Below are 18,517 nucleotides of genomic sequence, written 5' to 3' on the forward strand. Positions count from 1 at the left end.
AGTACGAATATGCCAAGGGGAAATGTAGAATAGGACTGAATCAGATAAGTTAAATACAAATATTTTAAAATGACATTTTAATTTCTACCTCACCACTTTAACATTTTCAAAATCGTTAAATAAGCATGTCGCCTATTCTCAGAGCAGGCCAAATGTCAGATGTTTGTATGTATTATTCAGCTGAACATTTTAGGTACATAATCCTCCTCACTGCTAAACAGGTGGCACTATATTAACAGGTTATTTTCTCAAAAGGAGCAGTGAACAGAACACTGCTGACTCCATGCAGTGGTGTTTTACTGAATGTGGAGCCAATGCAAGGATGGAACTGAGCTAAGGTCTGTAGGCAGGACAGAACTTTCTGCTGTAACTACCACTTCTAAAGCACATTTCAAGGCTGAGTACGACAATTTAGTTGAGTTATTCACAGAATTATACACAGCTGAAAACAAACTTTTGTAGGCAAGTGATTGTGTAAGCTGTACGTGACAGAGTACATCCACACTGTGTCTCATCCAGGAAACTGAGTAGTTTAGGACTTAACAATTAAAAACACGTAACAGACCTAATAGGAAAAGCCTCACAACCAAATTTAGTCGATGCATTTTAGGCCACACTGTACCTTTCTTTTTCAGTGTTGTATGGTGGGGGTTTGTTGCTGCTTTCTTCCCAATCTTTCAGTGACAATTATTTGAGAGAAGAAGTGGACCCAAAAATAAAAAAAAAGTGGAGCAGTACAGCAACAGGAGCCCAGCCCTTCAACTTTCAGAAGGAATGTGAAACAGGCAGTCACAAAAAGGAAATAATATACAGCCCATAGCATATTCCAAATGTGCTTCCCAAACTTTGCTTTTAGAACTAGTACTTGTTTATGTTTCATACATGATTTCCAACAGGATTGACTGGCTCTGGGCTTTTGAAGTGCAAGAAGCTGTTAGCATTTTTTTCTGACTGGTGAAAATCTGCAGAGAGACTCTCCTCTGCTTTATCTGAACACCAGCAAACCCACAACAACACTCCGGGCATTGCTTAGGTTTTTGTTGTTGTTGTTGTTATTGCTTGTCACATCAAATAAAAATCTAAATCCATGAATTTGATAAAGTTATTTTTCATTTTGTGAACATGAGGTTAACACACAGTGAGTTCTGGAATGAAAATGAAATGCTTTGCCCATCATTCAGGATCGGCTGCAGCTGCACTGTGTGAAAATGAGTTGCAAAAGCAATTCTCATCTGCTTTTGAGGCACAACCAAGAAGTTACTAGTGAATAGGAGTGGTTTTGATTTCTCCTTCTAAGTAAGTCCTCAGTAAATCAGTGCTTTGAGCTGCATTTTTCCCTCAAATGACACAAGTCCTCATAGACCAGCCAGCTTTGGTACCCAGGGTGGTACCATAGGGCTGGTAGCCCAAACCCCTCTGAGTTCTTCACAGACACTTGGTGTTGTATAGACAGGAAGAGTCCTGCTGCACCATCTGTGGAAAATCTGCTACTTAACTTAGACTGCCTTTTGGTATTACCTCCTCATTTTCAGTCCTTTCTCATTCTTGGGCTTGAAAGAACTTGACTCAAACATCCACAGAAGGCATGTTGCAACCATACTCTCAAATGTCCTGAGATAAAAAACTAAGGAAAGCAGGTGAACTTTACCTGAAAGACTTCATAGCTCCCCACTCCTTCAGCAAAGATTCTCTTTATAAGATCTTCAACTGACTCATAATCTGGACCTACAACAAAAAGTTCATTTTCATAGCTATCATTTTAACACGTGAATTTCAACACATCTAGTAGAAAATCAAAGGAATGACTACAAGATGTGCCATGCTTAATCTAGCAGTGAGGATCCCTTTGCTTCCACACTTCACAGCTGGTACCACTCTGCTGGCTGCAGTAAGCTAGCACAGATCTAACAGCAAGTGTTAAAATCACACCCTCATTGTTTTCTATCAAGATAATTTGTAGTTTTCTCATCAGTTGTGGATTGACTGTATAAATATTGAAACCATAGTGTCTATGGTTTGCCTGCATAAGGTATCAAAATGCTTTTAATATAGAAGAGTGAATAACAGATTATGCATAGCCATTCCATGGAAAATTCCAGCTGAATTATCATCATACACCTCCAACTACATTAAAAAGCTTCTGTGAGAAACTTCCCCCATCTCTGATGGAGACAATGCCAGCCAGACTCCAGGACAGATTCATGGCTGAGCTGATCAGCCACAGTGGCAGTACCTCTGGGATAACACAGTCAAGGGGGGAAATACCCTGTGCAATAGCAGCTGAGAGGGAGGAGAGGGAGTATGAGAAAGCAGCAGCTCTGCAGACACCGAGGTCAGTGATGAGGGAAGAGCAGCAGCTGCTCCAGAAGATGCTCCAGGAGCTGCTCCAAGTGCCAGAGCTGCTCCAGGAGGTGCTGCAGGTATCAGAGCTGAGATTCCCTGCTGCCCCTGGTGCAGCCCATGGTGAGGCAGCTGTGCCCTGCAGCCCAGGGCAGTCCATGCGGGCAGAGATCCACCCACAGCCCATGGAGGAATTCCTCCACGCTGGAGCTGGGGAAGAGTCAGGAGCCCTCCCCCAGAGAAGCATAGAGCAGCAGAACCCAGTCAGGGTCACCTCACCCCTTACAGATTGTTTTTCCCCCCTAAGTTACAGATAAAACCTACCTTCCTTTTCCCCCCATCTCCCTGGAAGCCAAGAGGTGCTTTCTGCAGCAGCCTCTCCCCAGAGCAGAGGGAGGGGATGAAGGCAGGGCACAGCTGTGCCAGGGGCTCACACAGGGCCACAAGGTGCAGGAGGGGCTGCAGCCAGCCCAGGGGAGCAGGGCAGAAGAGCAGGGGCTGTCCAGGTTTGTAAAAAGGGCAGGCCCCAGCAGCTCTCTGCAGCACAGTCTCACCCTCAGCAGATCCCACCACAGCTCTCACAGGAGGTCAGGCAGGCGCCCTCTTCCCTCTCAACAGGATCCCCAAGATCTCTCTGGTAATACTTGGCTGAGCAGCACAAAAATACTTGGTGAGATCACAATTATTATTACCTTTTTAAACATCTAATGTGAAAGGTTCAAACCATAACACCCATCAGTTATTACTGTACCTTTTTCTTGCTCGTTTCCTCTTAATATGTTGATTTCTTAACCTATGAAAAAAGATAATATACCTACTTTTCTGGCAGTAACTTGAAGATCTAGAGCCCAAGAAAAACTGTTTAACAAAAAGGAATTATTAGCTAAAGTTTTTCAAAGATCCAAAATATCACTGGAATTTCAAAGGACATCAACATTTAACATTTGCACTAATCAACTCATTATTGCATTCAAGGAAACACATTTTGCTTTCTCTGTATTTGAGAAAATGAAATGTTCATTCAATGGAGAAAAACTTCTAAAATAATACTGGATCATATCAATCTTTATGCCTGATAAGCATGAAAATGCTCATCAGATCAACCCATCAAACAAGAACCTGCATCACCCAAGGAATTTAGATATTGTTAAATTTTATTTTATAGTACAGTGTTGGGCACTTTATGGTCACGTGGAATTTACCAAAAACTTCTACTGATGCCACAAACTTTGGAAGGAAAAAGAAAAAAACAAACTACACCACACATCACAGCTCACTTAATACATCTAGACAGTGCACTACTAACAGTAGTCTAAGGTCAGAATTACAGTTCTCAAGATGACTTTGAACAGTAGTCCAGAAGGTGCAAAAGCATGGAGTAAATTTGGTTCTAGTTTTGTTAAAAGGTCAGTAACTAAATTTTCAAAACTGTAAGGACAATGCTGGTTGTTTGGTGAGATTTTTTAATCTCAAAATTATCAATAAAATCTCAATGTATCCTGTACTTTATGCCTCTCTTTTAAGTATTAAAGACTCACAATAAAGACATTACTGGGAATGGTTTTCAAGGGTCATCAAAAAAATGTTATCCAAGAAAAAAAAAAAAGAGAAGCATCAAAATTACATGGTGTTGCTTTGTTCCATGTTGAGGCATTTCTCATCATATTTAAAATTAACAAACATAAACTAACAGTATTCCAAATATATAAGCATTTTAAATTGCTCTTCCTCCTCAAAAATGATGAAGTAACAGATGTGATGTGCATGTGTGCAAGCTGCACCAAGATTAGCTCTTCCACAGTGCTTTATTGCCTCATTCAAGTATATTAATTTAAAGAAGGTCTCAAGGAAAAACCAAAGGTTAAAAGAAAATGTACATCAATATACAAAGAAATTAATTTACAAAAACTTAAAAGGATACTGGCAACATTAGTAGATGTTTTAAGTAATGACTTATGATAATTATGGATGTCACAAACTAAATTCTTGGGGTCATTGCTGGTCCTGAAAAGCAGTGCTTAACACCTCAGCTTTTTTATGATTAACAAGTGATCAAAGCATAAACTAAATACCATAAATTCTAATAGTTATCCTTACTTCAATTTAACCAGGTTTTAATTTTAAGAGTTACCTGGAACTACTGGTATGTGAATATTGGCTTAGGCCTTATTATTTCTACAGACTGTGACATCCATAATCATTCCCGGTCACTAAAAATATACATTTGCCTCATTAGAATAGATTTCTTCATGTTTTTATCATACAACTGTATTTCAAAGTTACATGTAATTTTACACATTTCTAAAAAATACAATTTCATGGGTCTGCTTGAAAGCAGATGTGCACTACTAAATTACTTTAAAACAAGGAGTAATATTGCACAAAATTCACTGAAGATTTGAAAGTCAACACATTTCCCCCTTCCAACCAAGTTGCTCCCTTATTTTTAACAGAAAGAACATTAATTCACACAGAATCACAATAAATGTCAACATACTTGAACTCAACTTATTTTCCAAATGCTAATACTGTTACTGGATTCTAAATACAGGTGTTGTTAGTACTGAGCTAAGTAATAGTACATTTCAATTGAGTACCCTCTACTACAGTACACCTTGGAGTAACTTCCAACTGTGTTACCTGCTTCATACCCCAACCCAGCAGAGGATGGCAATGGCCCTGCCAGCTACATGGGTTGTGGATGACCCTCTAGACTGAGGTGGCTGTGGACTCACCAGGAAACTCTACAAGAATAAATGACGCAGCTTTCAGCAAGACCTGTCAAGTACTTTGAACTGGCCACTGACTGAACTGTGGAACAGATACGGCAAAATGGATCAAGGGAGGTTTTGTACAAACAAACCATATCATCCCTTTCCATTCCTTTAGTTTCAACACCCTGAGGACCATGAATTGAAGGCCAGCTCTGGTCCATGCTCCTGGGGTGAAGATGAGGACACGTTCCTCAGCTCAGATTCTGCTAACAAGCAAACAACAGAGACAGACATGCCTAATAGCAGCAAAGAAGTTACTGAAGACAAGTCACATCACTATTCATACTGGTTTTGCTGGTGCAGTTATTTCTACATTCATTCTTCAAAGATTTACTGCAATACCTTGGGAACAGACAGCCTTCACCATCCTGAGCTTTGCAATACAGAAGCTGTTTATTAGCCACATTTGTTTAGCCTGAAATTTCAGGCTGTTGGGAATAATTCACTGGCTAGAGTCTCGCAGCACCTGGGCTAGAGGTTGGTGCCAATGGAGGAGATGCTAACTCCTTGGAAATAAAGCTCCTCTTGAGCTCTCCCTGAGGCGTCAGGGAGGTCCATGGTTAGGGGTTCTTCCTGCAGGACAGGGTACAGTCAGGATCACACAGGGGGCATTTGCAAAAGGGCCTCATGCTGGCACTTGATTATTGCATGAAATGTTTCTTTGATTACTTACATGCATAGAGAAAGTATTTTAGATGCTCCTAGCAATTCTATTAGACAGCTGCACCAACAAAACATTGTTCTGTAGAACTGAGTATCATTGACTGCAGGTGGATAAAGAGAAGCTGTTTTAAACACCTGGGGTAACTGTTCTTTTGCCTAGACTTTACATTGGTTACAAGAACACGAGGTTGTAAACTAGCTCATCCTAAAACCTGAGAAGACATCTAAAACAGAATTTTAAGGTCTAAAACACTCTTCTAATAGATTGGGTGGGATTTTCAGAAGCACCCATCACTTGTCTAAAACTCTGCCTGAAGTCTGTGTTGCAATGCCTGAGAGGGGACTTCAGCCAGTGCTGAGAGTTTCTGATGATCCCACCCCAACAGCAGCAGCACCACTGAAATGCTAAATGACAAGGAAGGGTTCAGTCAACAACTTCTATGACAACTTCTACAACTACATTTTTTTCTTCAGAACAAGTCTATTTTTCAGAACTACATGATGCCCAAAAATGTGAGATGGAAGAGCAAACCACTGCCTATTCTACACAGACTGCCCTCTGCATGCATAGAGGGTGGGTAGGGATCACCTCTGCATCCACAGACCTTCCCTGGTATCTGCAGTTTTCCTCGTTCCTTCTCTACACATGTCAATGGGAAGGCTCTGACTGGGACAACATATTATCCATTCTGCAAATCCAACAGGGAGTTAGCTCCACAGGCAGCATTACTTTTACCTAAAAGACTGAGCTGGAACCACTGTAACTGAGTTAGAAGTGAAATCTGGAATTCTTCCAAGTTACTATCTCTCCTGTGGACTTCCAGGCTCTGCTTCACCACACTGCACTGGCACAGCCCAGGAATTCCTTTGTCTTTCCACTGCCCTTACTTTTTCCTCCCAAACCAGATGAGTGATACAGCTCATTTTAGGCAGACATCTATGCAAAATGAACTCAAAAATATTAATCTCGAATCCTGGTTTGACTTTCAACATCAGAAATTTGTTCCTATGTGTAAGTAACAGACCACAAAGCTTAATCAAATATCCTGGTATCTCCCTTAAACAGGAGAAACAGGAGGATTTTTGAGATCCTGAAGAAAAGACATGCCTCTGAAGAAGACCACAGGAGCTCTGATTGAGCAGAATTCAGTTCTCACCAGAAGCTGGTGATCAATGTTGATGATTTTCAAAGACACTAGAAGGATTTCCACAACTAAAAAGCATACAAGTATAAAACTTGCAAAGTACAGGACCTGGAAAATTTATCTTAATATAGAACCCACTGTGGTACTAAAAATACTGCATATGTAGCCAATAAACAATTTTATATTATCACAAGGACAGAGAACAAGAGTGTTGAACCAGAAATATCAGTTTGGACTCTTACCTATTTGGTAACTGGCAATTCTATTCAAATAAGGCACAAATATTAGCCTTTTTAAAAGATCACTGATAGTAAGTGGAAAAGATCCTGTATATTACAGAGTAAAAAATGTACCTACATTTAAAATCAACATATATATAAGACAAAGCTATTTCTGAACCCATACAAGGTTCAAAACCAAAAAAAAGACATATTATTTAATGATTGTAAACAAACTATGAGCTTTGTAAATAGTAAGGAAACAATGCAGCATAAGCACAGAAACATTTTGACTGAAATTAAAATAAGTCTAAATTGAATGTTACCATCTTCTATTTAATCTGTTTACTTCTTTTCTGCCTGCATTTTCACTCCATGAAGCTGTGAATTATTACAACAATGCCTCGATTTTGAAAGATTCCACTATCAAACTTTCAATTTTATGATCCTAATAAAAACTTAAGAATATTGGCAGTCTCACATGGCTTCCATATTTATTCCACAAAGGTGAAAATGGAACAACCTATGTGATCGTTTGTTCAGTATCTAACCCTCTTGTAAAGCCAGTAAGATTTATGCCTGTATTAGACAGTAATTTTTGAAAACCATTTTCTGGCAGCATTCCTGGACTTAGGTGTTTGATGGTTTTGAAAGTAATAATGGCCATAATTTCTGTTTTTTTTCTATTTTCCTTAAAACATTAATACTGTTTACTAACTTTAATAAATGAAGGAAACAAAGCAACTTAGATTGAACCATGGATAGAAACATCAGGTGAGGTGCAGAGGAAAGGAAAATTTGAACTTTGAAATTCTCACCACAAAATGCAAGGAGACGAATAAGAAGGAGTGAGAAGTACTACAAGAACAAAAATCTGTGTATTGCTTACTGCAGCACTATGCTTAGGCAATGTTTACTACCCACAAGGGAGAAGAATGCCCTCAAGTCACTAATGCCAGATTTAAACAATGAACCATCAGGTTGCTCTGGAACTTTTTCATCTGAACAGCACATGAGCCACTTGGCTTGACCCACTTGGAACACTGAGAGTGAAGATTTTAATTATTTTTATGATACTTTTGATTTCTAATAGGGCAAAATATTTTGCCAAGTAACATTTTTTGGTATTGCAAAATTCCACAACATATCATGTTGATGCACAAGTGGAAACCAAAGAATAAACAAATAGTTTGGAGTACAGAGTTCTGGATGTACAACTGCTAACTCTGGAACACTGAGATTTCTCCAGCAATTCAGATGCCCTGCAGAATGTTCATGCTTGATCAGACACAGATATTTCTGCAAGATTTGAACTTTTACTATGTTTTACCTTTGTTGCACTGATTAAAAAAAGTTAATTCTGGAAGCTCATCCTCCATGGCAAGTACTGGCCCAGCCCTTGTCATTCTGGAGCAAGATGAAATTTTGCACTAAGCCCAGGTCTCACTCTACTGAGCCTCTCTGGTGAGGTTCCAAACAGTGCCTCTGCCATGACATGGAGCAATTCCCTTAGGTCAGCTACCTTGTAAGAAAGCAGTCAAAAAACCCTTTTCCATTTGTGTCAGCTAGAAGGAAAATAATTAATAAACCTCAGTGAGGCAACTGATACGAAACTCTGCTACAAGCTATTATTGAAGTACTAAAGCACAATCTGATCCAAATACCAACCCCAGAAATGTGCTCACTCAGGCCTTAGGCTGAGATTAACAGAAATCATTCATGACAAAGAGGGAAAGGAAAAAGGTTTCACGACTTAGAAGAGCAGAACATTCTTCTCAGGCAGAGTTCCTTTTATACCCCTGTGCAATTTCTACCAACTTTACCACAAATATCCCTAAAAGTTGACAATTCCAATCTGCTGAAACTGATTAACTGTCTCTTCTGTCCTAAGATGTTGGGGAGACAAGGTATGTATGGTGAGATGGAAAAAGACAAAGAAAATTTTAAAAATTAAAGAGCTGCTCCATACAGTATCAAAAATGTTCAGACTTTAAATATCCAAATATTTGTCAGGAACACTGCCAGAAGGAGGACAAATTCTTGTTCTAAATACATTATACACCAGGACCATTTCGTCTTCTTCACTAAATTTAGAAAGTTTTTGGTTGTCCAACTTGGCTAAAATGAGAGTTGGATATATGCAGTCTCAAACTGAATCTATAAATTAAGCTTTCTAGTGTTACAAATCAGGCACAAATTAGATTTCCAACTATTAAACTGCAGAAAATAAAAAAATAATATATATCTATCAATTCCACTTACACTTTCCTTTCTGAGAATTTTTAGGTGAATTAGTCTACCTAGGGAAACTGATAATGTGTCTTTAAAGTGTCTTAGTTGTAAACAGAATAATAAATGTCACATTATAATTCAGCACTTCATGTACTTTATAGAAGAGAGAAAACCACGTGCTACCTTTTTGAAGTCTGGAAGACAGAGCCACAGTTTTAGTCTGGAGTAAGTTCCAAGTTATAGTCACAAGAAATTCCTTAATCTATAAAAAGTCTCCTTTCCTCCCCGACCTTTGCTGAAGCAAATTCCTGCCATGGAAAATCATTATTGCTGTTTTGTAGATTTGCATTCATCTTCTAAGACAGTTAAACCCCTTCTCAAAAGATTAAGGCAATTATTATTCATTACAAATATTAACATTTGTACATTTCAGACAAATCAGATTGCTTGGTTCATTTCATGCTAATGGGATTAACATAGTACCTTCAAAACCTGGCTACCTTTAGGGGACACCCTTGCTGCTTAGAGGAAGCAAATGCTAGGAAGCACCATACACTTGCTGTATTTTAAACATAGAGACTAACTAGTACCTGATTTGAGAGTGCATTCATACGTTTAGTTCCATTTTGTGGACCTAACTACAGCCAGCAAATGAACTGAGTAACATAGAAGCAGATGTCCAATGGCAGAAAATGCACACTCAACTGAAGAGAATTATTTTTACAACTGAAGATCTCTTATTCCTTTAAATTTTTTGGTTATCATCTTATATGGAGTTACATGGAGTCCTGAGTAGTCTCCCTTTAACATCTGATGGGAGTCAAGTTTTTCTTTTCCTACTTTTCTTACGTTTTATTTCCACTCCTACTGCTGGATAAGCTATCCTTTGAAATATTTAAACCATAGTGAAAAGCAGAATTCAGTTTACATAATGACACCACTTCTTGAAGAAGTCCACCTTCTTCTGGAGCTTCATCTCCTTCCTTCCCACCTTTCTCCCAAGGGACCAGAATGGATGGCTGTTGAGCAAGACCTGCTGGGAGCTGATCTTCTGAGGTATTGCTTAGTGTTTCATTAGGCTTTGCATCCTGACAGGAAGAAAAGCCTGCTTTGAAACTTTCTAGGGAATTAAACTGGGCACTTGGTTGTACTGGAGACAGGGATGTCAAACTAGTGGTGTCCATCTTGTCAGTAGTAAAGGTTTGGCCACTCCTTTCTTCTTCCATCCTTGAGAGAGATTCTCTCTGGCCACCAGAAGAAACTTGCTTCCTTGGTGATGGGGGGAGCTGCTTCCCATGGAGGACACTGTCATCCTGGCCAAGGTTCCACTCTGCCTGGTCATTAGCACTGCTGCAGAGCAGGGTAAGGTTGCTCTCACTAGGTGCATTTGACTTGTTCTGAAAGAAAAAACATGTGTCCATAGTTAATGTCACAAGAAACATCTCTACACTGGTATTTTTGAAACACAAGTACTGGAAGGGATTTCATAGGTTCCTAAATCATGGATTCCCTTTGGGGCTCAGTGCTACAAAACAACTATCCCAGACACAATGCAAGGCCAAGTGTTTTTACATTTCCTCAAAGAACACTGTCTCTTAGCCTAAGGACTGCCTCTGGTACCACAAAGAGGAAGGATTTCTGTCTCCTCTGTCCATTCAGTCTTGGCACAAGCAGTCTTGACAGTGAACAAAGACATACTTTTCTCGTTTGTACCCATAATATGAGAGGGAGGGGGACTAAAACTAAAACCAGATGGCATTTCCTCTTTGCTTCAGTAATTAATTATACCAATTTTCAATATTAAAGTTTTTTGGTCAAACAAAACCGGGCATTTTATTAATCTAACCCCTGCATGACACTCATAATATAAAATTTTACAAGCTTTATAAATATTTGCATCACTATTCACTGCTCCAGTAACAAATCTTCTACTATAGGATCCCTTTCAGCAAAAGTAAGTGTTGGACAGCTGACATGTGCTGGAATTCAAAAACACTAAGCTTTTTTGGCTAATACTACAGCAGTGACTAGGTGAAAGTTTTAAAACTGTAGGCAAGCAGTGTGTTTACACTAAAGAACCAGTGCAACTCTACCTAAAATAGGAACAAGGAGCCCTCTTAGAAAAGTCTGGAGTACTATTCTAGCAGTGTTTCAGGTACAATTACCATCTGGATTCCATGACTTAAATCAAGAAGGAAATATCATCATATCACTATGACTAGTCTAAGTCTACAAGGTGAAAAATGCCTTTTAAACTGCATAAAAAAATCCCAAATCAGCTCAAGGCATATCAGGTTTAACAGAAAAAAATATATAAATATAGTATTAAACTATTTGATTAAGTAAATTATTATACTGTTCACAGTTCTCTATGTGGTTACTACTTTAAGGGAAAAATACTGTTCCAAGATGACTTAGTAACCTGGGGAATTTCTTGGCTGGTAAAAAACCATCATGCAGTGGCCAGCATGAGTGTACGGTTATATAGCCCCTAGGAAGACACATCAGCAATTCTAAGAACTGTGTTGCAGTGTCTGAGCTGCATGTTGTTCATTCCACAAGTGCAGGGTTCCACTGCAAATGGACTTGGGTTGGTTTTCAAATGAAAGAAGACTAACCTCAGCCTTGTAATCAATGTCATCCATTGATCTGAAGAAATCCAGGCTCTTTGCTCCTGAGAGTTTTCCTTGATCTGAACTGTGTGTGCTCAGCGTGTCCAGAATCTCTCCAAGCAAGTCCATTTCTCCTTGATGCTGAGTTATTCCAGTTTCACCAGAACCATCACTATCATAAAAGTAAGCAGAAGCTTCTTCACTGTCTTCTGATGATAACCTGAAAACAAAACTTTTCCATCAGATAGGAACATAGAAGCCATTTATTATAGCCACTTCTGAAAGGACATAGGGGAATCCATTTCAAGAGCTCTGAATGGGAACATCAACCTGGAATATCTTTCTACTCAATAATTTTCCTGAGCACAGATATATGGCATTGATGGATATGCAGTTACCATCAGCTGCCTCCTGGCCTAGCCAAACATTTTGTTCTGGTGGCAAGACTGCTACTGCAACTCTTCCTCCATCACATAGGCAGATTTACTGAAGTACTGCCTATCTGCAAGGACAACTGGTGCTTTTGTCTCTTATCTCCTTTCTTGTTCATTGCAATATCTTTCCTCAGACCCACATTCTATCATGGTCTTTTTCTACCTCTGTCCATCAGTACTGCTACAAAGGCAGTTTTCAATGGCCCACTGTTTTCATTGTATCCTTTTAACATTTCACTAGCTTCATCTTCCCTATATCACAGCTTAAACTGCTTGATTTTGCTTTCAATGTCCTTTCTGGTTTATATCCAGATGGTCATTATCAACAATCAACTCCTCAATTCAGAAAATGCCTCAATCCAGTTTAAGCCTCAACTTACACTTTTCCTTTAGTTCTCATATAGGAAGACCTCAATAAAAAATCCCCAAGACATTATATGTCTTTCAGACACTTCAAAAAATGTCCCATTATCATGGCCACCACAAAAGCCTTAAAGAATTGACTGGCTGAGGTCACTCCCCACCACGTTGATGAATATTTTGCTCTTTCTTTGTTTATGTAGTCTTTTTATCTGGAGGCTGTGAAGACTGAGGATTATGTCAAGCCCTTCTAGACACTATAAATAATGAAAAGATATAATAGCCTGTCCCTCTTTTTAAAGCAGATTTAAATCCTAAACTATTTGACATCATCTAGATCAAGAATTGAGCTAGCAGCCTGGACAGGAGAAAAATGTGTCACTTGAATTCTACTTTGCTGAATAACACTTGTTACCCTCTCTCCTATACATACATAACCCATCCAGACAGGCTCCTTACTTGCTTGTTCTCTCAATTTCATCATCTTCATCTTCATCCAAGGCATCATCCTGGTTACTGAGGCGCTGGTTGAAACGAGTCTAGAGGAAGGACAATTAACATTATAATTTTGTTTATTTTTTCTATTTCAGCATTACTTCTTTGGAGACCACCTGCCACTTTACTCATTAGGGCTTCTGAGCACTTGCTGAGAAAAACCACATATTGATCAAGGCTTGTAAAGGCTGCTCCAAGTCCTCAAGCACCACCAATTAAAGAGAACCATTCTCTTCATGGCCTATGGAGGGCCTCCTTATTTATGCAAAGCCTGGTGTGCCTTATTATTTATGCAAAGCATTGATTAGCAGAAGACTGGATATTGGAGGAAAAGCATCACTCAAGTCTACCAGCTACCCTTTCTTGAAAGCATATCACAGAAAGCACTGTGGTTTAGTTCTTTCTGGTAGAAATATTTACCAAGCTTTGGTCTATTGAGCATGAAGAAAAATTGACTTTTGAAGCAGCAAATACAAAGAAAGTTGGGAGTCTCTTTATGAAGCTACATTTATGTAACGGTGCTGTACAGGATTGCAGAGTAAATAATATCCAGTTCAGGAACTTGGCACTAGGAATGCCTTTGTGCAGGATAATTTACTGTGGATTACTATTAATTCCAACCCAGTGCACACTTAGAGCACCCCAAGAGGACTTTGCATGGTGGAGTTGGTGTGCTGTAAATTCACACATTTCTGTACAGAATAATCACCTATTACATCACATTATTATTCTGCAAACAAAAATAGTCTAAAAATTCCACAATAATTGGAAAAAAGTCTCTATCCTGACCAGAACATTTAAATCAGGAATTTTAATCACTTGTACTTCGCAAATGACTATCTTCAGGACTATACAACTCTCATACTGGTTTTGTATCAAAAACTTTTTGTATGGGAAGTTTAACTATACTGGTCATCAATGCACTGAAGATACTGTGAACCCTGGATAACCATTAATAATTTAAAGACATATGGATGGAATTTGTACAGAGGAAAAACAGCATAAGCTAACTTTGAGGAAAATCATAAGCAAGTAAGAAGTGCTACTGCCCACATCTTATCATACAGTTCACCAAATGCCTAAACCTGCAACCAGCCCCTGATGGGGAAGAAATATGGCCTTAATTTCAGACTACAGGAGCTTGAAAATCTCATACTGTGAGGATTTCAGTATGTTACCTATTACAGATGTTGTCAGTGTTCTACAAATACCAGGACGCTCTCTGTAACTCCCCACTCCCCCATTATTTACAGGAATGTCTCAGTATTCACTCTTTAGAGACTGAGACACTTTTTTCTGTTCAACAAGAGAGAATTTAATTAAAGCAGCAAGTTTTGATAACACTTTCCACAGCTCTTTGCCCTCAAAGAGGAAACATATGGTTCTTTATGTGTTAAACCAAGTTAATAGTTGATGGAAAATGAGAGAATTATTAGAGTATTACAACCCATCAAACAACCCTAAGATTCGTTCTGAGCAAAAGGTACAGGATGGAATGCAGAGAAACAAACTATTTCTAACTCCTTCATATTTTTGTGAGTTCATAGTGCTGTTCCCACCACTGTTGCAAACAATCATTCTCCTGTTGTAAGTAAAGGGAAGTAAATCCCTCTGTTAACTGATCCTGGTGATTGGTTATCTTACTGATGCCTGTCACAAGCACAGTCACTGGTTCTGGTTTAAAAGTTGAAGCTTTAAGTACTTATCTTCACTGGGAAAATTTAAATACTTTGATTTGGTAACACTAGGAATTTTGGTAACACAGAATTTTCCCCAAGAAAATTCTGATATGACATTCATTGTAATTCAAGCTCTAACCTGGAACTGGCTCCTGGAAGGCAAAATCCTATCTGCCTCTCTCATTTTCTTTTGAATTTGCATCAAAATTAGATGTTGCCATCACATTTACTCCTACTAACATAAATATGAGATTTTGCAGGGAAGAAGATTTTTTTAAATGTTGAGAAGGTGCAGAAAACAAAATGGAAACTGACACTTGTTCATCTGTAGAGGAATTAACTCTGCCAATGGAATAAAATTCTGCAAGGTAACACTTGTTGATTTGTTGAAATGATAAATAATATTTCAAAGAGGACAGATATCAAGCTTCAAGAAAAAAAGGGGAAAAAAGGAAGAAAAGTTGTGTCTTTGACAAACAGGAGCTGAATAAAATTAAGCAGAATCAGCAGACAACACAGGCATTGCAGTGGCCCCTCAGAACATCTATGAACAGTAATATGCAAGTGTGTTAGTGAAAGCACAAATAATCATATAAAGGAATGTAACAGACAAGTTGACAAATCTAAAACCTCCCTCCAAAAGAAGAACTCTTAGCTCCTGATGGTCAAACTCTTTGAAAAAAAACACTTTTGTTACCAATTTAAATGATATGGGATATATTATAAAATTATACAGGGAAACTTTCAACAACTAAACCAAATAAAATGGTATTTACATACAAAGAAAAAGATATGGGGGAAGGGAGGGAAAGGAAAGTATCTGGCTGTAAATAACAACCTTCTCCAGCATTTACAACTCTGTGAGCTAACCACAGAGACAACAAGCAACACATGTTTTTGAATAGGTGACTTTCCTTTAGGAGCTGTAATAAAAATGACTGCAAGGGAGGGGTATGTCCAGACTACTTTGCAAAGAAAGAAAAAGAAAGAAAGAAACCCTTAATAAATTTCAAAAGGAGAGCCATAAAACTTTTTCAATGCTCCACTAGGCAAAGTGACAGAGTATGTGCACCTGCAAAAGCTGTCAGAGTCATTTAAGAAGTCCTTCCATTACTGACTTACCCTGCTGTTTGCAGTTATTTAAGCTTTTAATTTCTGTCTTTTCTGCATTTTGAAGTGTGTAACCTTTTTTATACCCCTTTATGAAAAAAGGAGAGACTTCTGCTTCCTTCCTGATTAGCATTCTAATAACAACCAGACCATTTAAATTTATTACCACCAGAAATGATATGGCAACAGTCCTTTCTTGCTGCACCAGAACTTTATAAAGTCTTAATAGACTGCTGTCATGTTTATTTCTATAAAATAAAGGAACAAACTTCTTTAAAGTACCTGGTTGTTTTGCTTCTTCCAAACAGTTCTGCTTAGATATTAAATCTATTACTTAATGTATTTACCTTATATCATAACAAGAACAGGGATTCAGCTTTTGCTGTTTCAAATTTCTCACATTTTCCTGCACATGGCATCTCTCATCTCTCATTTTGCTTCGAATATAAGAGCTGAGCACCCTTAAACACAAGCTCATGTAAGCTGGTGTGAGGCTATATATCCTTTTTTTATTCACCATATCCATCCTCTCTGGTTGCTGCCCTGCTTCAAAATCTCCTTCTGCAAGTAGTCTGCAGCTTATACAGACCTGACCCAATGCTGATCACTGAACTGAGGAAAAGGAGCTGACAGTATAAATACAGTCGAACCAAATAAAGGGAGAGTCAGTCCTTAAACTGTTCTCTTCTTCTTGCTGGTAGCCTCACAAAATGTACTACTTTGGAATAAAAATGCCAAAACACATGAATGCTAAAGGATTTAAATGTAAGACGGTTATATTCTTGATTGGGCATGAAAGTCAATCTTTGAAATGTCAGCTTTTTATATAATGCTAGACCTTTCAGATGTCCAGCTTTTGGTAATGAGTCTGTATTGATTGATACTAAGGCAGGAAGTTTAAAAAGGCTGCTGCTATTAATTACACTCAAAGTGAAAAACAAATAATCTTTTGATAAATGGCAGCACAAATATAATTTCACATTTACTGGCTACTCAATACATCAAGACATATAAAGTTTCAAAAAAAGAAAAATATGGTTTAAATCTGTGAAGTACTGCTTCCTTTTTCTTAAAAATTTAAAGAAAGATTATTAATTCAGCATGAGAAAAAAAATAAATACAACCCCACTGTTATTAATGATTCAGTATTTTATTTTACCCATCCTCCTCTACAGCCAAATCACAGACATAATTATGGCTCCATCCAGCAGGGAAGCAAAAGATCTTTCAATCAGACTTTCCAGTAAAGCACACCTTGTCGCCTTCCTTTCCGGTTAAACACTGTGACCTAAAGCCATGACTCACAGGAAGGTACTCCTCATTACCCTCCCCCTGAGCTGAGACTGATGAAAGAAGAGGGAAAGCAGAGACAGAAAAGAAATACAGATTCTAATCACGAATGCTCTGATATCAGAAAACTGTCCTGGATATAAATTAAATAGATACTACCAGAAATATGGGTATGGGCACAGTGCTTCGAAATGCCAAGTACACTCTAATGCCACAGAGATCTCCAGTGACTACTGTACAGTTATGGGAAACCCTAATACCTCTGCTGAAGTAGGATTGATTATAAGTACAGATGATAAATTCATTGAGATACTCAGTCACAGACAGCACATGTAACTACTTTTGTTCTGAATTACTGTGGTGAAAAATGAACAAGCTCTCAGCTCCCTACCATTTATGCACACTAGACTCCTGAACCCAGGTATCATTTGAGAATTGTGTAATGCTTCTCTTCCTTTTTAACAATTAATCATGCTTCCACAAATATTTTTTCAGAATAGTTCTGTTTTGCTCCAAAACAACAAGCAACCTTCCACTTTCCCTGCGGAACTGCAGCCCCTTTTTATCCTCAGGAAGCCTGAGGCCCCATACTGCCCAGAGTGAGGCATCACCTCCCCACAGCCAAACCCTGCTTTTCTCACTGGCACCGAGGATATTCTTAGCACCCCCTCCCGTTTTCAGCTGATGATGCAACGTGGCACCGTGCCACACACCATTCTGGCTGCAGGGAGTGCACCATCCCTCCACTTTCATGTGCAACACGCACATGTGTTAGTCTTTTCAAATAGGACGTGGAGATTTGCAGCGCCATTTGCAACAACTAAAGCCAGCAGCTCATTTTTTTGTGCATGATTTTAAGAATCAGATTCACCAGGCAGAATCTGCAGTTACAAGAATGGAGAAATATAGCACTTATTTTCCCTTTTCTGATGGTGATTAATGTCCTAATGTACAGTCAATGATTAGATGGAAGGAGTATTATAGAATGGAGGACTCAAAGGGTCACAGTGGACAGAAGAGCAGGAAGATAAGGGAGAATGCGCGTCAGAAAAGAAAAAGTAATCAGTGTCCAAAGCCATACAAATGTTTATATGAACAAAACCAGAAAAAGGAACACGGATTTGTGGTAGCAAGAAAGGCAAGAGATGTGGAAGTAACTCAGGTG

At 38.7% G+C, this 18,517-nt stretch overlaps 1 protein-coding gene across 1 annotated transcript in view; it reads right to left on the reverse strand.

The window, feature by feature from the left end:
• Positions 1–3,510: 3,510 nt before the first annotated feature.
• The window catches only part of DENND1B (DENN domain containing 1B), a 150,338-nt gene continuing 135,331 nt past the window's right edge, over positions 3,511–18,517 (reverse strand). Inside the window, exons 21-23 of the mRNA XM_058808514.1 lie at positions 13,238–13,317; positions 11,991–12,204; positions 3,511–10,769 (exon numbers count right to left, since the gene is read on the reverse strand). Of these exons, the coding sequence (XP_058664497.1) occupies positions 10,218–10,769; positions 11,991–12,204; positions 13,238–13,317 (846 nt within the window). The 3' untranslated portion in view covers positions 3,511–10,217. The remainder of the gene's footprint in view (positions 10,770–11,990; positions 12,205–13,237; positions 13,318–18,517) is intronic.

Source organism: Ammospiza caudacuta, chromosome 7 (genome assembly GCF_027887145.1).
Source record: "Ammospiza caudacuta isolate bAmmCau1 chromosome 7, bAmmCau1.pri, whole genome shotgun sequence".
Lineage (NCBI taxonomy): Eukaryota > Metazoa > Chordata > Aves > Passeriformes > Passerellidae > Ammospiza > Ammospiza caudacuta.